The sequence below is a fragment of the Micropterus dolomieu genome, linkage group LG09 (assembly GCF_021292245.1).
Source record: "Micropterus dolomieu isolate WLL.071019.BEF.003 ecotype Adirondacks linkage group LG09, ASM2129224v1, whole genome shotgun sequence".
NCBI classification, from domain to species: domain Eukaryota; kingdom Metazoa; phylum Chordata; class Actinopteri; order Centrarchiformes; family Centrarchidae; genus Micropterus; species Micropterus dolomieu.
Window position 1 is genome coordinate 16942020 of NC_060158.1, and position 26458 is coordinate 16968477.

General features: G+C 42.2%; 1 protein-coding gene across 1 annotated transcript in view; it reads left to right on the top strand.

The window, feature by feature from the left end:
• Window positions 1-26458, top strand: part of clasp2 (cytoplasmic linker associated protein 2) — a gene marked incomplete in the record, with an annotated part of 61975 nt that overhangs the window by 3875 nt on the left and 31642 nt on the right. The window contains 7 exon segments of the mRNA XM_046059422.1: window positions 2170-2248; window positions 6358-6461; window positions 7605-7696; window positions 10235-10310; window positions 11071-11168; window positions 14969-15039; window positions 26356-26458. Coding sequence (XP_045915378.1) covers window positions 2170-2248; window positions 6358-6461; window positions 7605-7696; window positions 10235-10310; window positions 11071-11168; window positions 14969-15039; window positions 26356-26458 — 623 coding nt within the window.

Here is a 26458-nt window from a genome sequence, read left to right on the forward strand (position 1 = left end):
AGGTTAATGGTCTAATTATTTCACAGCTAGTCCATCTTTACACATTGCCCGCTCCCAAATGCTGCTGTGTGAGACTCGGACCCTGTTTTTCTGTCCAGAAATGCACTTTAAGCCTCTCTACAATCCTGAGTAAACTCTGAACATGGTATGCGATTTAACAGGCTAAACCACCATACGCACAAACCTGAGTCTTCACAAAGAACCATTCATTCATACCATTCCTACTCCAGCATACCTCCATCGTGCTGATTTTATGAAGCGTGTTGTACAACTGTGTGTGTGTCTCAGAATGATCCTTTTAGACACTGCTTTGTCCACATACCCAATATTTTTAGTATCTTCTTTCCTCCCTCATCACCCCTAGTCAGACTTTTCACTGCAGGAGGCCTTCAGAGCCCTTCTTCTCCATCTTTCTCCTGTCCAAGGTAGATAACAAGCACAGTCCCTTCCATCTCACGTCCTCTAACTGCTCCTCTTCAAGTGAAGATGGCATATGGTTGTGGGCGCCGAGCTTGTTGGGGTGCTGGGTGGGGGAGGGGGGAGGCCTCAGGGCTGCCGCCTTCCTATATAGTCTTTTTTTTTTTTTTTTTTTTTTTCCTTTCCTGCTGTTTTCCCCTCTTCCCCCCCCTAAATTAGGTCAGTATGAGGGAGACATCATAGTGACCAAAAGCTCATGTTTCTTCTCCAGGTGATTTTTGTTTTTTCTTACTACTTGGGCTTTGTTCCTGTGTTTTTCGGCCCCTGTCCGTCCTCCTCCTTTTTTTTTTTTTCTTTCTGTGGTTCCCTGGCTGCTCTTCCTTTGACTAAAATAGGGAAGAAACGGCAGTCAACAGGACAGAGAAGTCTGGAGAATAATGTTTTAATGGATTTTCTTTTTGGACTGTTCAGCGTTACGGCAGCTCTGCCAAAACAAGCATTCCAGAAGCACAGCGCAGTGTGGGATGTGATCTTAATCAAAAACACAGTGGAAAACTGAACTTTACCACTAGAAAAAAATCAGGTCCACCTTCCCCCTTTCCTGCCACCAGTCATATCACAAGCCATTTTTGTCTTTTATGACTGAGCCAACTCACAGTGGTGGTGGACGAGAGAGACGTGTAAGGGGACTGTCAAGAAGAGTCGCTTTAACAAATATGATGAAGGGGTGAATATCTAAAGCGAAGTACAAATGAATGTGATTAGCTGCTGTTATGCAGATAGTATAAAGAGGGCACAACAAGGTTACATAATCGAGTACCACAGCTGTTATCATGCCCTTTGATACATGTATGTCTTTTTTATGTGACTGTTAACTAGATCATCATCTCTTTATCCATACAGACAAGCTTTCAACCTCAGCTAAGCACCATACTTCAGAGCGTTTGTGTGACAAAGTAACGACTACAATAATGAATGAATTTTTTTTTTTTTAGCTTTCCGCTGCATGTTAGCGTTTTCACCAGCAAAGAAGAGCTGGCTCTTATTAAACATACAATAAGAAGTGGTTGTATATTGTGGGTTCAGCTATGCCAAGTTCAAGTCTTTGGCAGTTAAACATTTGTATTGAATTTATAGCATTTCCATTCAGGTTTTTATGCGTATAACTTATCAGGTGGATGGAAATTCACAGTATCCAACTAACTACTTCCAATATGGATGCTTAGCTTTCAGGATAAAATTGGAATAATTTTATTTTACAGACGAAACATGTACTGGGTTCAGCAACTCCCGCTAAGTTGCTCAGTGCAAATCACTTCTGGTGTGTACTTTATTGCTGTTGCCAGTCTCTGTCAGGTACAGTATTTCCAGACATCAGTTTTTGGGGGACTCGTACTGGTTTATCTGTTTGCAGAAAATTACCTTTCACAGTCTCAGCTGTTTGCTAAGTCAGAAAAACTCAGGAGACAGTTTAATTCAGCATTTTTCCCAACTAGGATGCCAAGATCAGACTTAAAACTTTGCTAAAACCTCTACAATTAGAATATAATTTAATCCTCCACGTGTCTTCATATCACTGCTGCCACTGTGGTTGATTTGTAGGCAGTGAAACTTGATCAAATGTACTCAACTTGTTGACATGAAAATAACAGGAAGCTACTGTGATATGTCATACACCTGAAGCCATATGTAATTGTGTGTAGTATTGTTTGTGACCCACTATAACCTCGCCCCTTTGCCTTTGTTTTGTAGGTGGCGTTGTTGGGGATTGACATCTGTGGTGCATTTGTGGACCGCTTGGGAGAGCGGTTCAGAGGATACCTGGGCACAGGTGAGATATTAAACCTTACCGCCATCCTGAATTACGTGTAGGTTAAGCTCTATTTACAGTGAAACTCATTCATGAAATTTGTGTTTTGTATTTGTTCTTAAGCTTAACTTAAAGGGGATTTTTCTAATTGTTCTTTCTGAAAAGGCTGAAGTAAAAACAACTTTGATACTCAAAAATACTTTACATGTTTTGTGACAATTTCTTTGTCCACTTCCATGGAAAACAAGCCTGTACAGACATGTACCTGTGCAAACCCGTTTAAGGCATTCTATAGCTAACACACACTCCTAATGTGTCATTCTTTGCTAAATGGATTATAAGAATGTCGTTCTTTTTTTCTGTTCTTTTGGCTCAAAGGTAAATGTTCATCCCTTTTTTTATTATCTTGAGCAGCGGGTCCTAGTAAAGGATGAGTTCGCCCTCTTGGCTTGAGTCAAAGTAGTTTCTGAAGTGAAACTTTCATAAAATTGTACTCAACAACACTAGGGTATATTGTTATATGTAGTGTGATGGTGTGTGTGTATTGTTGTATAGACTCTTCAGCTTGTGTCTGTCCATTTTGTCTCTCACTTCCACTTTGTGCTTCCTCTGAGACAGACTAGCGGCACTGCTCTAAAGCCTGGCACCACCCCTCTCTATTATACATCCTTTAGTCTCTATATTTAGGCTCTGAATTGTCTGCCATACCGTAGCACTGTCTATTACACTCCAAAACCATATCTCGCATTCATATGATCTCATGGACTGAATCTTGTATCAGATTTCATGCTTTGTGAGAGTGTATGTGTTATGCCAGTGCCAGCCTTTACCAGCTTTAGGTGTCACCAGCTGTCTTTGTCAAGCAAACTGGCTCTTGTCCCCAACAAACACACTCAGTCATGCAGTGAAGCTCCAGGATGACTGGACCTGTCACACTGTGCAAAGTCTGCCACCACATACACACAGGAAAAAAAACACGCTCTCTATCTCGCTCACTGTCCAGGACGTTGCCTTAGTTCGGCTCTGTGTGTGAGTGTGTGTAATGGAAGTGTGAGTTTCAGATTGATGGTAAAAACATCTCACTGAGCCACCGCTGGCTCTGGAACCTCCCTCCCTCCATCTGACTTCCATCTCTCCTTTCCTGCACCCACCCTCCTCCCACACCTACTCAGAGGGGAGGAAGATGAGATCATTTAGACTGAGTGATTGTATTGATCTGCAGGACTGACTCATTTTACACAGCTGCTGCCATTACAGTGTATGTGTGCGCGCCTGTTCTCTTTCAGTCTGTTAACTGTACAGCAAATAAAGAATGGGATATAACCCCCCCCCCTGCATGGCTTGACTTAAGACCCCTCTATTTATGCCTTTAAGGCAGATTACCTGTGGTGACATATGTGAGCCCTGGCCTGCATTATTATCATGGTCATCCCTCAGTTCTTACCCTCTACGCTTCACCAAGAACACCTCTGCCAAGCTGGGCTAGCTAGCTACAGCTAGTTTGCTCTCTGTTTCTTCAGTAGGCTACTGCCTGCGCAAAGTTAGCTTAGCGGCCCCCGTTGGCTGATGCTTCCTCAGCTAGTGAGTGTGGCTGTTCGAGAACTTCATGTTTTGAATTTTGTTTTGTCCAAGAGCTTTGTGTTTCGGAATGAGCACCAAGCCTAAACTGGTGAAGAAGTAGTCTTCTGTTTGCCTCCGTCCTCAGGAGTGCAGTTTCTCTTTGCATGACAAGGACCAGCACGAGGCATGCCCGGTCTGTCTGGGGTTTGTCTGTGCCAGGAGATCGCTGACTGAGCCCGAGGCTTGTGCTTTTTGTTGCCAGCTCTGCCGCTCAACCCTGGAGAGCCGGATCACATTTGTGGAGGAAGGGCTGGGAAAGACTACAGTTGACAAAGCTGGGTCTCCGAATTGGGGCCCGAGCTTGAGTCTGACGGCGAGGAGCTTTTGGTCTAAGTTGCTGCTGATATCTGAGCATGTTGAGGGGTTAGCCAAGTTTGAGGCAGCTGGAGCTGCTAGCGACTTTCATAGCTGTAAAGCATTTTCACTCAGTTCTGACAGACCAGCATGTTCTGTCTCTTAAAGCCACCCATGTCACAGGCCCCATGAACGTGTGTGTGTGTGTGTGTGTGTGTGTGTGTGTGTGAGATCAGTTGTTTATCTGTTTTGCTAATCTGGCCAGGGGCACAGCCCTGTCTAAACATCGGCTTTCTGTCTGCATTGTGGAGGCTGTCTTCCTAGCTTACAGCAGCAGAGGTTTTCTGATGCCACATTGTGTGAGGGCACATTTGACCAGGGGCATGGCAACATCATGGGCTTTGTTTCAAGGGGTGTCTGTAAGTGATGTCTTTGCTGCAGATGATGTTGTTGTGGTTTACTGTGTGGATGTGAGAGACTGGATGTGGCTCAGTCTGTCCTCTCTGCTGGATCTATGATGTGCTGGAGGTTTAACTCTGGTTCGGTTGCTGCTCTGCAGGGTGTGAATAAATGTCCCATTAGATATATGTTGGACTGGGTAAATCGACTGAAAGGCAACAAAATATTATGACTCTAACTTCTGCTCGTGTGTTTTCATCCTTACTACAGCAGATGACGTTGTGTACAACAATGCTCCCCTGTCATTTTTTGTTTCTGTTTGAGGGTATTGTCCTTGTTGCCAAGGTAACCAGCTGTTGTGGTAACATAATGTAGGCATGCGCACACACACGGCATGGGAAAAGGACAGATGACATCACCTCCCTCGCTGAAGTTTCACACTAGGAATGTGGGTAGGAGGTTTTGTGTGTGTGTGTGTTTGTGTGTGTGTGTACATGCTCATGCCCTTCTGCGTGTATCTGTGTTTATCTCATTGCGCGATTCTCAAAGGGCGGTTTTATGCAACTCCAAGTTTAACATTTTCCATTTGATGGTCAAACAGAGAGATTCGCCAAATTTGGCGTTTTATCTGTTTGAACACGGTTATGGGTCTGACGGTGACTAAGACGAGCCATTTAAACCATTGTGTGTTGTGAATTTTATGACTTTGTAATTTAAGGCTGGCAATGTTTTTGTTACTTTCAGCAAATCTCATGAAAAGACCAAAACCACATGTTAGTCCGCCTTTTCAATACTCTGACTTCTCTACCATGTCTGTGGCTCTCATCCAGAAGCCCATTAGTTTCTCCTGAAGATGTATATCTTTAAAAACAGGTCACAAATATATACTTTCATTTAAAAAAAAAAAAAAAAAAAAAGGGAAAATCATTTCTAACAGCTGTAACTCATGTTCGTTATGAGGAACATGAGTTCCAGTGTAATGGTTTGTCTCATTGATGTGTTTTTAATAGCTTTTGGCAAACAATGGAAGTCTATAGCTCAGTGGAATAAGATATCATGCTTTGGATACTCTGAAAATCATTGTTGATTGTGTTGGGGGGTTTTTTTGGTTTGTTTTTTTGTTTTTCATGGAATTTATTGATAATAAGAGAAATACAGGAGATTGCCAGATTAATCGTTGATCTCTGATCTTCACTGAAAATTATTTACCCAAAAGGTGGGTCTTTAGATAGAAAGCTGTTAAGTACCTGTTCATCTGACATTAAAGCTGAAAATACTAAATATTAGAGTAAATCCTTTTTATTTATTTTTTCAAACTTTTTTTATTCTGTACATTGTGCATCACTACATTACATACAGGCTACTGGAGCAGTTGTGTGTTTTGATAAAGTGGAAGTGATGTGAAATCATTTCATGATCTTGACATTATTTTAGTCACGGCCCATTTCTCATTTCCTGTCCTTTACACTCGTCTTGTCAGAGCCCTGGTGTTGATGGTGTTTTTTGAAAAGCGCTCTATAAATAAAGATTGTTATTCTGCTTAAGCTTTTACATTGCAATGACCTTTTTGTCTCTTTCAAACTTAGACACCCACAGACTATAAAGAAACCTAAACATATGTTTGTGGTGTTTTTAAAAGAACACCACTTGGGGGCAGTCTTTATTGTTGTTCTAAGGCATTTAAATCTGGTAGAGACTGCAGTGTCATGTAAAGCCTCATTTCTCCTGTAGCCTACTTGATGCAAATACTGCATTTTTCTCATCACCACCCAATCCTCTCTCAATTTCCCTTCCCCCATCTCTTTTTCTCTCTGTAGTTTTGCCAGCTTTGGTGGACAGGCTGGGCGATGGGAAGGACCAGGTCAGGGAGAACAGCCAAGCTCTCATCCTTCGCTGTATGGAGCAGACTGCCTCGCCCATGGTGAGACACACACACAGACACACGTACATAAAGATCAGAGTCTCAGGACTCTGACCAGACAAGGTCCAAGGTATGGATCAAATTATTATTTTGAGTGATTGAGTTCAAGCACCACATGTGACATGACAGATCATTGAGATCTGGATCAAGACTAAACATTGGCTGTTCTTTGAAGTAGTTCCAGGACTGTTTTCAAGTTTATGCACTGACAGTAGATGTTATGGTAAGGTTTCAGCCAAACGGGAACTTCCAGGTCTGAACAGTGAAGCCAATGTGGAAGTGCCTTAAACCTGCATTATTTCTAGTGGCCAGCAGTGGGTGACTCCACCGGCTGCAAAAAACCTCTGATTGTATGTTGGTTTACTTCTCGCTTGATTTATTACCTCAATAAACACTTTCAACATTTTCAATCTCTAGTTTCAAGCCTTCTTAAATACAGCATGATGTTCAATTTGTAAATGATGGTCCCATTTAGAGGATCATAGACGATAAAGTAGGGTATGCTTTAGGGTGTGGCAACCTTGTGAAATAAGTCGATAACATGGCGACCTATCAGGCGCAGCAATGTGTATTTCTCCCCAGCTCCCCCCTCTCATCCAAATATATGGCTACTTAGGGTTCCAAATAATCAACAATGTGAAAACCAATATGCCAAACTCAAGGCTTCAAAACAGCAGTGCACAAAGTAATGGGTGACGTCACAGTGGCTACATATACTTAATTTAGGCTATGTCTGTGGTTTAAACTGTGAAAAACTGTGTTGCATTGTATTTTTTGTATGCTGTCAGCAGGCAGGTGGTTATTCCAGTTATTCGAAAGTATGTACGATCAAGATGCAAATCGGAGACATCAGACAAATCACAGCCACCTCCAAATGAGTAGATACTCACTACAGCTGAGTACTATATGTTTTAGGCTTGCACATTAAAGGAATTGCACATGCTACATCGTGCTTGGTGTTATCTGCATGAAACACAATTGCGCAGCTTCACAGATTGTAGCCTCCTCTGTACTCTGTAATCTGCTGAAACCCCTGATGAGCTGCCTGGCAGATGAACCTTCCTCTGCTCCTTCCTGCTGACACTCTCCTTCTCTCCCTTCACCCCTCATCTCGCCCCTTTCTCTCTCTTCTTCTTCATCCAGTACATTTGGGAAAGGCTACTTCCTGGTTTTAAGCACAAGAACTTCCGCAGTCGAGAAGGAGTCTGCCTCTGTCTCAGTGCCACGCTCAGCATGTGAGTAACTTCCCCTTCTTCATCTGTATCACTCCCAGGGTGAAATGTGAAACAATGAAGTGTAAAATGATTACATGGAGGCATAGTTTCTCTCTCATCTTGTGGGCAGATGGTCATACGTTATCCCTTACAGTAAAGTTAGTGTGTGTGTGTGTGTGTGTGTGTGTATAGAGAGAGAGAGAGAGAGAGAGAGAGAGAGAGAGAGACTTAGTATAAACCAACTCATTGATGTCTTGACTATATACAATCTGTATATAGTTGAGCTCAATGAGCATGGCCCATTCTTCAAGAAACACAGTCTGTTTCCAGGATTAGTCTTCTTAACTGGAGGTGGGACACGTGTAACTAATGGCACCACCACTTTTGTCATGTGATGTTACTGTCTTCGCGATTTGTATCTTTCGGGGATTTAAAAATCTGTTTTCAGTTGCCTGAACTCTTACATGGTCTCATGCTCAGCTGTCAACAGGAATGAATAATTGGACTACTACGTTCCAAAGAAAATATGCCGGCCCCTTTAGAACCACTTTTCCAAAGCCACAGGAGGTCTCAGAGATCACATCTGAGAAAAAGAAAATAGTCTATGTATGCTAGAAATAAAAATGATATTTGTATAAAGGCTTGTTGGTAAAAATATCCATAATTTTCTCAGTTTATTAATTACTCCCAATAACTGAGCAATGACTTGCAGATGGTCGACATTAATATGGTTAGCTGCCTATTTATTTTTGGATGTTATTTGGCCTGTGTGTATGGCCTTATGACATAATTTTCATTGTGTTATACGCACATCTTTCTGTCTTCTGCTCATACATTTAGAAATGAGTTTGTTCCCATTTCAACTAATAAGTTATGGTATCCGCAAAGTCAGGGATTTTAGAGACACAGCTGCTCAAAGTATCATTACACAAACACACCATATAGACACAAGACTAGACAGATGCATGCTTTGCCTTGTTAGACAGCAGTTCAGTGGTCTGTTTCTGGGTTTTCACTTGTTTATATTATTGTTGCAGTGTCCAGGTCATATATCCCCAGGTGATGTTGTGGCTGAGAATCTCAGTGCGTTGCAATTCAAGAAAAAACACGGTCGAAAAGAAGAGCCTGACTAATCATTATGAGTTAATTGCATTTATGTCGGCATCGGCGTTTATAACAGCCGATTTATGATTAAAAAAGAAACTGAGAAACAGATCCTTCACTCGTGTCATGGTTGTTGTATAGTTTGCCCACCAGAGGGCACTCTGCAACTTCTCTGTTTAAAATACTCCCACACCACAAAAACCACAGAAGAAAACAATCAGCTGACTGGAGTCTACCGGGGCATGGACAAAAAAATGACACAAAAATGACGGAAAGTGGCTGTTTTACCGTCTTACCAGCGAGTTGCTCATTTGTCACGTTAATTACATGACTTAAATAATAATAAAAAATAGCTCAGTACTCCATGACCAGACTTGCTAACCCTCCCGTTTTCCATTGCCTTCTCCCGGCTTCTTCACGGTTCACAGCAGTGCGTTTAATGTTATGAAGTTGAGTGATGGAGGCTACCCTGTTGACTGAAGCGATTTTATAGATTTTTTTTCTGATAAAATGTGGTATTTGTAACGAACGCTCCTCATTTCTCCCTAGTTCATCACTTCTAAATATTCTCTAACATTGCTTACAGCAACTAACGCTGCCTGTTGCTAAATTAGCCACAAAGCTAATGCCATGTTTATCAGTGGAGGAGCGCAAATGTTAATGAGCTGTTACACTATAAATTTAACATGTTCTTAATATATCTGCCAACCGCTCGCAGCATCTCAGAAATTATTAAACCGGGGGGAAATGTAAATAAATGTGAGCTGAAAAAGTATCTAAGACGGCTTGCTGCCAAAGTTATCTAGCTCCTCTTTCAGATGTGAAACTTTTTAGTTATACCGTAGTGAAATCTCAAAGTTGCAAGTCCTAATTGTAGACAGTCATTTAGTATTAAATGTATTCAACAGCAGGTCACTGTATGATAGATGGCCTGTTTTAGAGCCAGATGGTGGTTTAGAAATGGTTCTCATAGCTCGTAGTAAAGAGAAACTAGATGTGAATATGCTACATTTAAAAAGTTGCACCTTCTAGCGCAAATATTTAATGATGTGCAATTTTTTACATGTTAAGTTGAGACTGTAATCTATTTTATTAACATAATCCATTTAGGAAAAGGTTTCTAGAGCCTTTTTGGGCATCGGCCCCCGAAAACCCTCATTGGTCAGGCTCTAATATTTATTATCTGCAACTTAAATTTAAGTTTTATTATAAATTAACTACAATTTACACAGTTCTGTGTGTGAAAAAAGTTCTATACATCCCAGGGTTCATAAATCCTATAAAAGGATAATAGGAGTGTTTTTCTCATTCTTGAAAATGTGATATAAATGAGGGGCAAGGTTTTTATTAGACCGCCAGATCAGATATTTCAGACTTGCTTTACATTGCCATGAATAAATGTCATCCCTCTCATTTCCTTATCTTCCTATATATCTTCTTGTGACTCTCTTACAGGTATGGGGCCCAGCCACTGAGCCTCAGTAAACTAGTTCCTCATCTCTGCACTCTGACTGGAGACCAGAACCCACAGGTACAAGACACAGTGAGACACAGTGCTTAGCAATATGACACATGATCAACATACATGTGTGTCTGTTTATGCTGTAATTTCTCTTTGGTGAGGTCAGTGTGTCTTCTTTGTAGCTAAGCCTGTGGTTTAGCTCTCAACATCCAAAGAGTGTTGGCAGGCATCTTAAGGCAGCTCTGTGGTTATTACTGTTATTAGTGAGGAGATGGGCTCTAAAGAGCCCCCCCACCCAGCCTCACCGCTGAATCATGAGCACCCAACCAGTAACCCACACAACGGTACTAGCTGAATGTGTGTGTGAGAGAGAGGGATAGAGAGAGCTTGGCTTAACCTCCTGTGGAGTTGCACCCCAAAGCTGAAATCTGCTCTTATCGTCTACCCAATGATTATCTACCCACATACTGTCCCGACCAATCAACATCCTCACCAGGCCCGCCCACGATCAGTGGCAGAGAATCCCTTTAACAGCATTCCACTACCCAATCACAACAGTGCTCACAGCATAACTAGTAAATCAGATGTCTCACATTAGGGGGATGAGTATTTGCCCTTAGGGGTTCATTTTTTTTAATGTGTTTACATTTGTAGCCTTTAGTGTGTGTAATCCCAGACAGTGAAGGAATGTAATCTGTGTGGAATTAAGGAAAAACTAACCATGATCTTAACAAACACACATGCCCTTTTAGTGCAAATATACTGTGAAAGCCTGTGTGTGTGTGTGTGTTTGGACTTTTTTTAATTGGCTTATGTCTGTTGTCTGTAGGTACGTGAGGCCTCCATTAACACATTGGTGGATGTTTATCGTCACGTCGGAGAGAGGGTCAGAGCAGACCTGGGAAAGAGAGGACTGCCTGCTGCACGGTGAGTTATTTTCTTCACTTCAGTTATTGATCAGCTCTGACTTTGTGAGCACTGGTCATATTTTTGTGTGTGTGTGTGCACGCGCCCACCCGCACCACACCGCACACCAGGGATGAGTTGTGTGGCGGGTCTGTGGGTCCCGTGGCCTTGGCACTCGGTCTGTCCCAGGCCACGCCATGCACCATTCTGCCCTTCACACACACAGAGGGACTTTTATCCCTAGCACAATGCTGACTGACTGGGGGAGGAGGGTGGGAGTGGGCAGATGGGGTACAAAGGCGTTGAGCGGAGAATAGAGTTGGGGGGAAAAAATTGGAGAAAGTGTGTGTGTGTGTTCATGTCATCTGAAGGGTTCCATAGAGTGGTTTCGTCCTTCTTTGGTCGTCCTGGTTACATGTGCTGGGTTGAGGGTTATTCTAAGCACAAAGTGACCCCCTCTGCCCCCACCCCGGTCCCTCTTTCTCCCATGTGTGAGATCTGAGCAGCAGCCAGTGCTGTGTGCTGACTGCTCAGTATGAGTCTTGCGTCTGTGAATGCTGGCTGTGGCCATGTGTCATGTGTTGCGCATATTAAGCCTGTTTGTCTCCAGTGTAAACACTCTGTCTGTGTATGTGGGGTTTATGCAGACTGCTGTGTGTCTGTCTGCTTTAGGTTATATGTAGAGGTCTGACAGTTGCAGTGATTTAGGTCTGAAACCAATGCTTGTTCTTCTGTAGATGTATTGTACAAATTATATGAAATTCTTTAAACTAGGCATACATTTTTACATGAATTGTGATTTAGCAGAAATATCTCATACATTTTTGTTACTGTCTTTATTGATTATATTGGGGCACTGGTCTGAAGGCTAGTTGTAGGTTGTGTGTGTTTGGAGATGTTTGCTGGGTGGAATGCAGGTCTGCAGCCAGGCTCTCGCTGACCAGATCACATATCAACTCTGTAGAGCTAGCATCAGTAAATGGAGAGAAAAGGGGGTGTCGTGACTGTGAAAGGGAGTGTAGAAGGCTGAGAATAAGAGGTGAAATGGTGGAGAGAGCATTAGAGAAAGCAGAAGGGTTAAAGTTAGAGTTCACCTGAGTACTGCCTTGTATTATATCCTTTAAACACCCATGTTTCCTAACAGAAGGTTAGCCTACATGAAATCTTTGACATGTCTGGATTATAGTAGTTTGTGACACACACATCAGTAATTTGCCCCTTTAAAAAAAACATACAGTATTACACAAGATATGTTTTAATTTGTTTACATTGCTAAGCCAAATAATTGGTAGTTGACCTGGAGGCTGTGAGTAATGAGTATAATCACATTTTCATGCAGATCAGAACAATTTAAAGGCCTATCCACATAGAAAGCATTTTTAATATCTGCCGCTCGCCCGTCTCATGGAACAGGTCTGCATCACCCCTGGGAGCCTCCCTGTTTCTTATGCTTAGTCTATTTTTTCCCCCTGTGGCGTGTTTAGTGAAATTGATCAAACAAAGGTTGTAGTTTGTGTGGTTTGAATGGATGAAACCAACCGCTTCAGTAGCTCTTACGTGTTGCTCACATCTCGCTTTTGATATGGAGTCCAAGTATGAATTGTACATCTTAATTATAATTTTTCATACACAAGCTAATGCAGTTCATTAAATAAACCATTAAAATGTTGGGTGTTCAGTGCAGGTCAGACAGAACGTATAACCTCCGGGTCTGAAAAGTAAGCTTAATGCATAATGCTTTGAACCTCCATTTTTTTTCCTAATGGCCAGCAGGGGGGCTTCTCTACTGGTTGCATAAAGAAGTTCGATTGAATAGGAGTCTTTAAATAAATCAACTGAGAAGTAGGGTAATAAACACTTTCCTAGTGAGTTTATGATCTCAATTGCTAGGTTCAACTCTTCTTTAATACAGTGTTATATTCATTTTGTAAATTATGGTCCCATTTAAAGTCAAAGAGAGCATTGTGTATCCCTCCCCAGCTCCACCCTCTCATCCAAATATGGTCACTTACATCTGGTTCCTAAAAACCAAGATGGCGACGACCAGGATGCCAAACTCGAGGCTTAAACGGTAGTCCACAAACCAATGGGTGATGTTAAGGTGGTTACGTCCACTTCTTTTATGGTCAGACACTACCTAGATGTCTTTGTTTGTGTTTCTGTTACAGATGGTAGTTTATTACTGAAATGACTCCCTGATGTGCAGAGAGACCTAAAACGTAACTTTGTTGTAGTGTGTGTGTGTATTTCTGAGGTCTAGGATTGATGTTTATGCAAGTGCATTTGCAGACTTGAGTCTCTCATTCTATAGACCTGACTCATGCGCACAGTTCGTGTTCAAAAGGGAGATGAACTACCTGAAAGGTGTGAGTCATCTCCGCGGGACCCCGGGTGACCCTTTTTCAATGACTGTCGATCTGTGTCCACAACAGACTGAGTGCTCAGTCTAAAAGGTGCAAGCGTAGTAAAGATAGGATCCTGGAATTTAGAAATGTGAAGTGGGCGGTTGGAGTAAAAAAGAAATGCAAGGGAGGGAGAGAATACAGTCAAGTGGGGTGAGAGGGAGAGACGCAGAGGAGGGGGGAGGAGCAGCCTTGTTTTCTGTCTGCCGCTAGCTGGACAGCCCCTCCCCCTCTGAAGAGTGTGTATGTGTCTGGAAATGAGAGGGAGGTTATGTAAAGGGTAACTGAATCTCTTTTCTGCCTGTCACACAAACTGGCCCACTTGTCTCTCTATCACACATACAGATACCCTGCCTGAGATTTAACTCTGTACCACTGTGGAGATTTCTCAGTGGGGGTGTGTGTGCCTAGCATACAGTACGTAGGTGCGACAGTAGGTGGTGCTTTGTCGTATGCCCGTAGCATGCTTTAGTCTCTCGCTGTTGGCTCCTTCTTTCTCTCTCTCACGCCCTCCCTCCTCCCGTCTTCATCTCTCTCTCCCTCCCTCCCTCCCTCTCGGAGCCACTGCACCATGTTGGATACAAAGAGCTGAGGGAAGCCGAGGACTGGAGTGTGTCACTAGCATGGGAGCTAATGCAACGTTGCGCAGCAACGCAGCAACCTATTAATCTGTCCACTGGGATATCCTGAGGCAAACGAGTATTGAAGACTACAGCCTGGGCTACCTCTGAAGCAAATAGGCAAATTAAAATGCTAATGAACTGAACCACATGAAAGCACTGCACGGCTGAGGAGCCCGTTGCAACTCTAATCGTCACTTATCAGGAGCTGCTGAGCTGTCTGGTAGTTGTGGACCAGCACCCAGACCCAAAAGACAGAGACAGATTGAGGACGGTGTGTATGACCCTTATTCTTGTGTCCTAAGCTTTTGGCAAGGAGAAAAATTAGGGCATGGTACTAGACGTGTCATTGTGTCTGCGTTGTGTTACTGTCATCCGAGTCATGTGTAACCAATGTGTATCGACACTGCTCAGTGCGCAGGAGTTGTTTGAGGCTATTATCAGTGCGAAGATGTTATTTTCTGTTGACTTGTCTGTGATTGGGATAGATCTTCGTGTTATTAACATGCAGACAGTTTTACCTGTACGTCACATGACTGAGCAGATCTGGCTTTGGATTGTGTGTGTGTTTGGTGAGCAGGATGTCAGGAGGACTCTTGTCGTGTTGCTGCTGCAGATTAAGGAGTGTGACTGGCTTAACAGACACACCCACCCACAGACACAGACAGACAGGCAGGCTGTCCACATGTTGTTGCTGATGATACTTTTGCTTGAGATTCACAGGCTGTCTTTAGGTCAAAACTGTGAGCTGTATGTGTGTTTGCATCAACCTCTAACCTTCCTTCTTCTCTCTCTCCAGGTTACAGACGTTATTTGCTCGTTTTGATGAAGCCTTGAATTCAGGCAACATGGCTCTCAGCCCGAGTCACGGTCAGTGCCTTTTCTCATTTATTTTGCCACAGTTGTGTTGGCCTCTGAGAGTTTAGTCATGTTCCCAAGATGATTTTACTGTTGTCAGGTATTGTATTTGAAAAGAGCGTGCACGTGTGTGTGTGTGTGTGTGTTTGTGTGAGCGTGCACGTGTGTGTGTGTGTGTGTGTTTCTGTGGGTGCTAGTGCGTATCTGCATGTGCTCTTGTGGTTGTGTCAGTTTGTTGCCATGAGCTCCTGTAAGACGACCTAACAGGATTAATGGTTTAATCTCTGTGTGTGTGTGTGTGTGTGTGTGTGTGTGAGATGCTGTGGGTTTTCCGGCTGAGCCAGACCCGAGCCTGAGGCCGCTGCTGAGTGTTTTGCTGTCCAGCAGTAGAGTGGCTGTGGATCTCTGGTAGCCTCAGGAGTTGTTTTGACCATGGAAAGTTAGTCTTATTGATGATACCCTTTACATCATTGTTTCACTTTATTTTCGCTTTTTAGAGTATTAATGTTGGTACAGTAGCCCTTTCAGGATTTACCGACACTGTTCATTGGAATGTGATTTTCAGACTTGATAATTATTAAGTGAGTGAAAAGTGTTAGCTGAATATTGATCCACAAAGTGGTCTATTTTAGGAGTTGGCTAGAGAAGCTGCTTCTGTTTTGCTGTCTCCACCTATAAATTCATTGTTGTATTAGGATAGGATATAGGATGTGATTTGTTCATGCTCATCAGTGCTGATACTGACCTTAGCAGGAGGACTGGGGATCGGCTTTTATGTGACTGATGCAGATTCTTTCACTGTCATAAAATTCAATGTTTCCGCTAGTGGTTGACTGATATGGATTTTTCAGTGGCCAATGCCAATATATAATGCCGACAACAAAACAAAGAAAAGTCATGTATAATTACATTATTCCATGCAGCGTATAATCTAATATACATGGTTATCTTAGCCAGCAACATGTTGTTTTAGATGGGATTTTTATAAATGAATGAAATTGAAACATACTTTGGGTTATGCTGTAGATTTCAGAACATGACTTTGGGTGTTTTAATGGAGAGTGGGGTACAATATGTGACGTCATTCAACTACTATATTCTTACAGTATAACAAAATATATTTGATGCCAGCCAGTAATGCTAGATTAGATTTGCTGTTATTTAGGATGGGAGAAAGGTGTTAACATTTAAAAATACGATGGTGACTGAGGACATTTAGGGCTTGAAACAAACTTTTTCACCACCATCCCAAAACTCAAATGTTGTTGCAGATGTATCCAGACATTTTTGGTTTATCGGCCTTGTGAGTGCAGGTATTGGCTGATGCCATTTATCTCAAAATGCCAAATAACGGCTGGATTAATCAGTCAGCCTGATTATTATTTGGGATAAGCAGATACCCAGAGTCATGTAATTTAGTCAACATAAAAAGGAATCATGTCATTTCCGAACTTTGTCACACCTGATGTATAATTTACTTTGGAACCTAAGTAAAGATTATACGTGAAACAGTTTGGTTAGTAGTGATAATATTTCAAAAGCATGATATGTGCTTACAGGAATGTGTCCCAACCTTTGGTAAAATGAATTCTTACCAGTGTGGATTGAAGTTCAGTTTTGTTCTCTGTGAGCTCAGTAATGTCTGTCGTTGGTGTCATTGGCTGTTTGTACCTTTTAGGCTGCCCTGTCACAGTTTCTGTCTAACAGCGACAGCAGTGGTTGGTGCCTTGTCAGCTGATGCAGTCTGTTTACATGGAGAGAGGGAGACGTGGAGAAGAGCTCAGGGCGTGAAGTGGGTGCAGTTGCCATGATGCTGTCTGGTGGCAACAGAGGGAGTGAGGGAGTGTTGCTTATAACTCCCACCTCCTGAGGGTTTAGAGCAAAGTTGTGTTTTTTGGTTCGTGATTGTGTTATAATCAACTGATAATTACTCTGTGTTGTTGTCTGTCATGTGCTTTGCCTGCCATGAAAGCACTGCTTGTTGTTCTGTAGATGGGATCAGTTTTTTGGACTATTTGCTTATCACTTTTCATTTATAATGGTAGGACCAAGATAATAAGAGTAAACATTGCAGCAGACCAGTGACAAGTTTAAAGAGAAACTACCATAGATTGTCAACAAAACATAGAATTAGTAGAATTAAGCCCACACAGTTGATTCAAAACCATCCTCCATACCCGAGACACTAAAAATCTTTACCTGCAGTCTAAGACAACTCTCCCGGCTCTCCTGAAACAAAAGCACTGACCCATTTTGACAGTTTTAAAACTATTGCAGCAGCGGTCATGGATCTTGGTAAACCGCTCAGAGTTTTTACATTGTTGCTTGACTAAATTTTGTCTTTACAAAATCTTTGCTGTCTGACCATATGTGTTGACTACATACACAAACTCCCTGAGTAAATGTGAGGTGAAAGTGACTACAGATACACACCAAGGTGAACTTTGGCTGCCACCTTACGTCTACTTAGGCTTCTTTCTTTTGTGTTTCTCAGCTCCTGCAGCTAGTCGTGCCACAGTTGGCTGCTCAGATTCACACAGCTTCAAGTTGTTGGTGCTTGACCGGCTGCGTCCCTGTCTAGTAGGGCTGCAACTAGCAGATGATTTCCTTGATTAATCATTTGGTCTATAACATGTCAAAATTGGTGAAGAATGCCCATCACAATTTATTTTTTCTAAAGCCCAAAGTTTCCTCCTCACATTACTTATTTTGACCAACTGATAGTCCTAGACGATAAATTGATCAATCACTTTATATTTATCAATTAGTTGATCAACAGAAAAGTCTTCTGCAACTATTTTTCATAAAAACATGTAAATGGTTTTCTTTTTCTGTTCCGTTATCCTATTAGACAGGACTCTTAATCTTTGGGTTTTAGACAGTTGGTTGGACAAACAAGTGATTTGAAGATTTCTCCTTGGGCTTTCAGAAATGGATTGTGAAAAATTAAATTTTTAATTTTTCACCAAACAGTCAGTTAAGAGAAAATAATCAAGAGAGTTATCAATAACGACAGAAAGCTTGCAAGTTGCGCCCTGTTCTGTTTTCTATCAAAGAGGACAAGGAAAAGCATATCGTCAATTCCTGTTAATTGAATTAATATTTGTCAGTTGTGCTTTTAAGGAAATTACTAAATGATTACTTAGTTATCAAAACAAGCTGCAGGTGAATTTTCAATCAACAGATGGTTAAAAAGCAAATTAATCTTTCTGTTGAATAAACAAACGATGTTGCAGTCTGTTATTTTACCCAACTCGTTCCTTCTAAAGTCATGTTTAGCGCTGAAGGTCAGAAATGTAGTATGATGAACAGTCATGAGAACCTACCAAGAATTCAACCTCTGAGTACAGGACACAAACACGCACCACCTGCTAAAACACACGTGCACACATACACACACAAATTTGTTCTTACTTGCCCTTGTCCCACATCTCTTTTAGGCCAGCTCTTGGCGTTTGCTCTAAAGGGTTTACGGCAGCTGTTGCTGAGTTAAAAAGGAGGGAGGGAGGGCAGTGGATTGAAGGAGGAAGCTGACGGAGATCTCTCGCAGTAGGCGAGTCAGCGCGCTGTGCCTATCACTGCCTCTCCCTGATTCATCATGGCAGAGACAAGAGAGAGATTGAACGAACAAGCAAGAGAGGAAAGGAGATAGAGGAGAAAACAAAGGAGAGAACATAGGGAGAGGAGCGAATAATACAGGCAACAGGAAGTTCGTATCCATAACACACTGTAGCCATGACACTAGGGGATGATGGCAATGGTGTGTGTGTGTTTTTAATCTCATCTGGCTGTGCATGCTGGCACACAGACAAAGGCTTGTCAGCATATGGTTGTAGAGTGAAATCAGCTTAAACTCCAAGCATTTTCACCTCAAGTGCTCTGGCTCAGAAATAGGTGGTGTGTGTTTGTGAGTTTAAAAATGGCTCCAATCACGTGCGTGTGTGTCTTTTTAGATATATCGTACATGTGCAGGAGCATTTGTGCATCCTAGCAATTAAAAAAACAGAAGGGGGTAGAAAAAAAAGGGATTTTGTAGGGAGTTTCTTTTTTTAAATTCACATGAAAGAGAGACGGGACATATTTGGGAGAGATGTTTGCTCTTGTAGCCTGAGGCCAGAGTTGAACCCAAGATCAGTCACGGTTAGATGGTACACCATGCACCTGAGCTGCCCAAGCCAATCACATGCACAAATGGATATTCTTTTGGGATTAATGTACGATTCCTACCCGTTTGGTTTGGAAATTGAAGAAAACATTTTACTTCACTGTGAGGTAGCCTCTCAATCTCAGCTTTTTTCTGTCCCACTTTAACTCTTTCTGTTGATATTGGGTCAAGTGTGTGCCGAGTGTGTGTCGTTCTGTGTTTCCACCCTTCCTGATACATGTGGGCTTGGATTTTAAAATAATTTCCATTGATTGATGATTGCAAATTATGAACAAATAATAGCTCACAGCTTGTCTCCCACTTTAGACCAAAATATCTACCACAGTGTGACAGCAGAAAAGGATATTTGATGAGATGGATGTTTAAAATTAGATTTGGTCTCTTCTTTCTGGCTGTTTTGAAAACAACTCCTCTAAAAATTTTACACAGTGCTGCTTAATGCATCGTGAATGGCGGAACAGAACATAAACAGACCAGATGATATAACATTTCTGCTTGCTGTGTCATTTAGCACATCCCAAGTGTAATTAAGTAGTGGAATTAGGATGTTGCTAAATGTCAAACATCAAAAATATAAGAAGATATCTTCTGTAAATGAACATACAGAATAACATCAAAAATACAAAATACATCCACCAAATAACCAAACAAACGTAAAGTTCATAATTAATGGTTCCCAATAAAAATCGGAACAAATACTTTGAGAAGACTGACATACTGTCCAATTTCAACATTGACATTACCCTTTCCCTTTACAGCACCTCCCTGAAAGCTCAGCCAGGCTATAGCATGTTTGGTTCAGCTCACTGCGGTCAAGTGACTCGTCGTTTACCAAAGTCGGTTCTGTTATGTGCTGGAGTTTGGAGCGGCCAACAAAGACAAGACATTTTACACACCAAATATAAATGACCTTATATTACACGTCATATATTGAATGTCTTTTTATTGTATTGTATATTATTTTTCAGTTGAATAGTATTTAGAATTCAAGGAAATACACTGTTAAGACTTTTTTTTTTTTTTCAGTTCAGTAAATGCAAAATGTGAGTAATTGTGATTAGGATTTTTGCCATAATGGAGCAGCTCTATCCCAGACAAGACAAATTAACAGAACCTAATAATCCAAAACCAAAATAATGGTTCAACACTGATCAATAACCTTATTCCAACTAACTAATTCAACTAATTGATTATTCATTTTAAGTGTACATCCTCTAGTGTGTCTGTGATGTGTAGAATAAAGAAGCTTGTTTCTAGCGTATGTGTAAGAAAGTAAAGTGTGTCAGTGCCGCTGGCACCATGCTCTGCTCTTAACGTTATCCGGTGGTGTATGAAACACACGCACACATAGAAACCCAGAGATATTCGGTGCCTTGCTAACTGACCATCAGTAGCAGCTTTCAATGCTTGCATAGTACTTCAGTGTTGACAGGCACTGACACACACACGCACGCTCGCTCGCGCGCAGACATACTCATTCTGCTTCAGTGCATCTCCGGCTCTGCAAAGGGAACCATGACCCTGTTTCCAGGCTAGGCTGATTGCCATGGCAAAGCCTTCCTCTGAATATTGTGGTTTATCTCTCTCCCTGACTTAGAATTGGGACTCAAATTATGTGTGTGTGTGTGTGTGTGTGTGTGTGTGTGTGTGTGTGTGTGTATGTGTGTGTCGTTTTCCCAGAGCTGGGCTGGAAATGGAGCAGTCTGTCTATGTTTTAGATTATCCAGGCCTGAACCTCAAAGTATGCCTCTCTCACACTCTCTCCTCCCCCTTTTTCTCTGTCATTCTCCGACCCAGAAACAGCCTGGGTGGCTGAAAGTCAATCATCTGATCACCTGCCGTTCGTATGTTAAATACCTACAGATGAACTATAAATGAGCAGTTTTGAGAAGAAAACCTGCTGTTGTTGGAAGTATATAACACTAATGAGTCCTTAATGTATTCCTGTATAATGACTTATTATTAAACAATAGTTAGTGAGTCTGTGTGGTGTTGGCTTATATTTAGCAACCCAGGCAATATGGCCAAAAATGTTATCCATCCATCGTCAACCGCTTATCCTGCATACAGGGTCGCGGGGGGGCTGGAGCCAATCCCAGCTGACATCGGGCGCAAGGCGGGGTACACCCTGGACAGGTCGCCAGTCCATCGCAACCACTCACGCTCACACCTAAGGACAATTTAGGGTCGCCAATTAACCTACACTGCATGTCTTTGGATGGTGGGAGGAACCCACGCAGACACAGTGAGAACATGCAAACTCACAGAAAGGCCGGGGCAACCGTGGTTTGAACCCACAACCTTCTTGCTGTAAGGCGACAGTGCTAACCACCGCACCACCGTACCTTAATTATGCACATAGAAACCAGCTTATCTTGATACTTTTTAGGGCTTGCAATTGAACCGTTGATAGGTAAAATTTGTGGAAAAGTTGTAGTGATTGAAAGAGAAACTAGTAGTACTTTTTTGTTGTACGTGCCTATACACTTTAGTTGGACGGCAGCAGGAATAGCTGCGGGTTTCATAGTCTAGTTTCCTATTGACACACATACCTCTTACAGTTTACTTTGGAGCTGGTGCAGTCGTGACCTTTGTAACAGCTTTTGTCCCAGTCCTCGCAGCCCTGCTTGTGCTCTTCTTTTCACATGTAGTCATTCTGTTATGAGCGCTCTGCTGTGTCAAAATATCAAAATGTGTGTCATCTTTTGCACGCAACTCTGCGCAACTGTCACATGGTCCTCAGTGGGAATATGTGACGTTGCCTGTTCCCCTGCAGCTTACAGCAGATCAACACAAACACAGGTTCTCTGTGCAGTACGTCTCAGTCCTCTGACGCTCTCTGGGTCTTATGTTGAGATTTTCAGCTGTAATACGTGTGACGATGTCTGCAGCGGTGCTCCAGCTGATAAGATGTCGCAGTGCTTTAAAACAGCTTAACTTACTTTTTTACTTTCTGTTTCTGAGGTTAAGCACAGTTTGCACATAATTATGTGAATATACTTGCTTAGGAGAAAAGGCAGGTTTATGCTAACAGAAGTACTTTGCGATATTAACTTTTGCACACCAGTACATGAACTTCTTTGACACTTGTGGTCAGCAGCTTCATCCATTGGTTCTGGACCTTCACTTCTTTTTATTTCTAATACCTGGTAAACAGAACCTGCTTCTAAATTAGTTTTTTTCCCTCAGCCGGGTCTGTTGCTTTCTCACCATTGTTCTTACTCTATTTGCTCACAGAAGCTCTAGTTTTCTTTTTCTTTAGTTTCGCTCCTCCCACCAATGAGCAGCATTCACCCTTAATTTGAATCTTTACTACGGAGTTTGATTTCCTCTCTGTATTGCAGTGCGATGCTGTTGTGAGGTTTCTTGCCAGAAATAATTTGAGAACAGAGCCAGTGCTGCCACCACGTGGCCACAACTGAATATCTGTTTGCTTGTTGTGTATTTGTTTTCCCAGAACTGTGATTTAATCACCAAATGACTTCTGCAAGGCTGTGATCAGATCTGTCTGCTGCAGTTAGTGTTCCTCTTTCCTCCTTCCTTTTTTTCTTTAAATATGTGCAGAGAAACAGAACAGTGTTTCACTTCCTCCTTCTCCTGCTCGTAGATTATATTTGATTTGTAGCTGGTGAAAACTCGGGATTATTCCCTCACAGATTAGAGAATGAAACAGTCGGCCGTTGGTGCATGTTTTTGCAGATGTGTTTTAACACATTAATTTGACCACTGACCTGTATTTTTTTTTTTTTTTTTCCTGGAAATCTATCCTGTTTATTTAAGCCCCTCTTCTGTTCTCACTCCTCTTCTGAAATGGAGAGGAGTGCATCTTGGCCTGGAGTTTCCATGGCAACGCCGCCTGGTACATGGCGGAGCCGATATCTGTGTGTGTGTGTGTAGACTTGTTATTTGCATGTTGTGCCATATTATTCGGCAACGTGGGGTATCGTTGGAGACACGGTTACTGCTGGACTAGCCTTTTCTCCCTGTCAAACCAAAATCATCCTAATTTAATAAACTAACAAGAAGTCAGTGAATACAGCGAATAAACAGCCAATCCGACTGTTGATTAAACTAAATTGAATATGTGTGTGTGCTTACTGAACATCTTTTTTTTCTGTTTGCTGCTCTGTTCATTTGAGAAGCTGGTCTGCACAGGTCGCCATGGTAACAGCATCTCTACAAGGGATTTTCTCTCTCTGCAACCCCCCCTCGTGTCTTTGCTCTGCCCTTCACCCAGAGACATTTACTCCCGTGGGGTCTGACTAGACAAAAGCTAGAGATGCAAATCAAGCAAACAGCAATGCTAATCAAGGCTTAGACCCTCGATCCATGACTGTTGCTAATGGATTCATTGGTTTTGTTATACAGTAATTAAATTCACTAAACTGGTGTCTGAAACAGTGAATTCATTCTATTAGTGTCTGTCACTGTTTTTCTTCTGCATTCATTTTACCCGTGTAACCTGTTTCATAATGGAGTTTATTATGCACTTTGAACCCTTGAACTTTGACCCCTGATTCTCACCCATAACAGTTATTTATAACCAGGATTGCAAGATGATGTGCTATTACTTGGCCATTGAATACGAAAGTATCACTCTTATGATCTGATTGGACCATCATTACATAAAGGGACCGGGCATTTTTCACAAATGTGTGCTTGTATATAGCGAGTGTGTATGTATGCAGTGTAGAAATTAATTTTGCGTCTGTATTCCATCCCATTAGATTTGAAATAAAACCGATTTATGAGGTTGAAGCTCATTTTTAGCTTTAAGAATGTTTGGTTGAGTTTACATTCATATGGGTGAAGAGTCCAGTAGACATAATAGCCCTTTCTATCTATAGCACCCTGTGCCACTGGACTAGTCAGTCACCTGACTTCAGTCCAATTTTTTTCACACTGAATGCAAAATTCCCCCAAAACAAGCCAGGGAAGGGAAGATGCCTGCAGTGTAGGCCTGACAGAGGTTCACCAGGCATGATACAAAGTGCCTGCTGATGTCTGTACATTGATTTAAAGCCTTGTTTAAATATGATCACCTTCTTCAGGGTTACAAGTACATTTTTATACATTTTTGTCCCCTAAACCTTTGCTACTTTCTCTACTACTGAAAGCTGAATGTTGGCACTTGAACTTCCATTGTAATTGTTTCATTTCAAATCCAAGGTCCTTGACTACCAAGTGTAAAAACAAACAAAAACATGCCACTGTCCACACACTCAGGGACTGCAGTGTGTATGTGCGAGAGAGAGCAAGAGAGGGAGGGTCATGGCCTCAGATGGAGCAATGATCACAAGAGGGGTGTGGGGAGGGTGAAGGAAGGGGGAGACCACACCCCTCCTGTGATCATTGCTCCATCATCCTTTGTTCTTTTGTGTATGTGAAGAGAGAGAGCGTGAATAGATGAATATGTTTCTTGTCTCACAGGTAAATGAAGCGGCATAAAAAAGTGTGTTAAGAGGTTGTTGATTGTGCGTGAGAGCGAGATGAAGGGACACAGGGTGTAAGAGGCTGGAGAGGTTGTGTTGTCAATGGTAATGAGTTTATGTTAGTTGGTCTGGCAGTAACACAGAGAAGCCCTGTTAATATTCCTGGGGTGTCTGTGTGTGTGTGTGTGTGTGTGTGTGTGTCTCCTTTTCACTCCCATCACACACACACACATTCATAGTTCTGCCTCCGCACTGGCTGCAACACTATGATGTCACCTCTCGTTTGATTGGCTGTGAGGCTGCTGAGGGAAGGAGGAGAGATGCTGGGAGAGAGAGAGGGAGGGATAGAAGATATAGAGAGAGAGAGAGAGAGAGAGAGTGAAAGAAAATGCCGGCACTTGTATGGGTGGAGGGGTTTTCGGACAGCAATGTGAGGCGCGTGTGTGCACTCTTAGCCCCACTATGAAGTGTGTGTGAGGGGGGTGTGTGTGTGTGTGTGTGTGTGTGTGTGTGTCTTGGGGTACGGCTTGGAGAAGAGGGGGGACACCAATACCACGCCCTCCCAGAAGCATGAGGCGACTGATCTGCCAGCGGATCTGTGACTGTGAGTGCAGGGATGGACCTGGGTGTGTTTGGTGTGTGTCTGTGTTGATGAATGTAGTTTCATGGTAAAGGACGTACATGTCTGCTTCTTTACATGTGCACTTCACATTTACAGAGCTTGATACAATTGGCTCTGCAATTACTGTGAACATTTGGCTTGTCTGTGCACACACGCGCGCTCCTCGTCAATTGATTTTGCATGTCGACTGTGTATAGGTAAGTCGATGTATTAGTCAAGGTGTAGGGTGGTGGCTTTGACGCATTCCTCAATGGCCGGTTGTCAGACGAGCGAAACGCAACTGCATTCCTATGCCAACAGTTTCATCTCCACAGTGGACGCGTGTGTGTGTGTGTGTGTGTGTGTGTGTGTCTCCTCACATTTTGTCGTCCTCAAGCTGGTAGATGCACGTTCAAAATGCTGCGCCATTGTTGCAAGTGTGTCTCAAGTTTCAATGCCAGCTTTCTTAGCTAGCTTAATTTCTACTAGCATGCAGATTGCGGACTTGGGTTTCCGGAGAGTTCTGTCAGTCACTGGTTGCACAGGTGGACATCTTGATCGTTCGCAGTGGTTTGTGTTTGCCTTTTTCTTCTAACCTTATTGTAATTAGTATTGATTTAGTGATTCCTGACCAAGCTCTCCGTACACGACAACCTCCCAGCATCCTTTGCTTCTCATCTTTACTTTCTAGCGTTCCTTCTGATGGCCTTTTTATGCTTGACACAAAATCAAGTAAAATCCAAGGTGTTGTGAAATGCTCGAATGATCTGAGTGTTTGAATAAATAATGCGTTTTTATTTTAACATTTTAGAAAACCTATTTCATACTAGTGTTTGTGAGATTAGATGTTGATCTTTGTCAAATGATGACTTCTTTTCTTAAGACTCTCTTCAGATTCTGTATTTTGTGAGTTTTTAATGATGTTCATATATGTTGTGAATTAATAAAATAATCTTTCCAGTGTGTTTAGACTATTTATGGTCTGTTTTTGATGATAATGATTTGCAGTATTATTTAAGATTAATAACATAACAAGCTGAACTTGACTCAACAACAGCATTTGCAAAGAGTTTGAACCATACTCCATGCCTACAGTGTGGATGATGACACTCTCTGTTCTCTCCTTCCAGATCGTAGTTTTGAGGATGATGACAGTGTGGATGGGAATCGTTCTTCCTCAGCCCAGGCTGCCTTCAAGGTCCCAAAAGTTCCCAAGAAGGCTGCAGAGTCCTC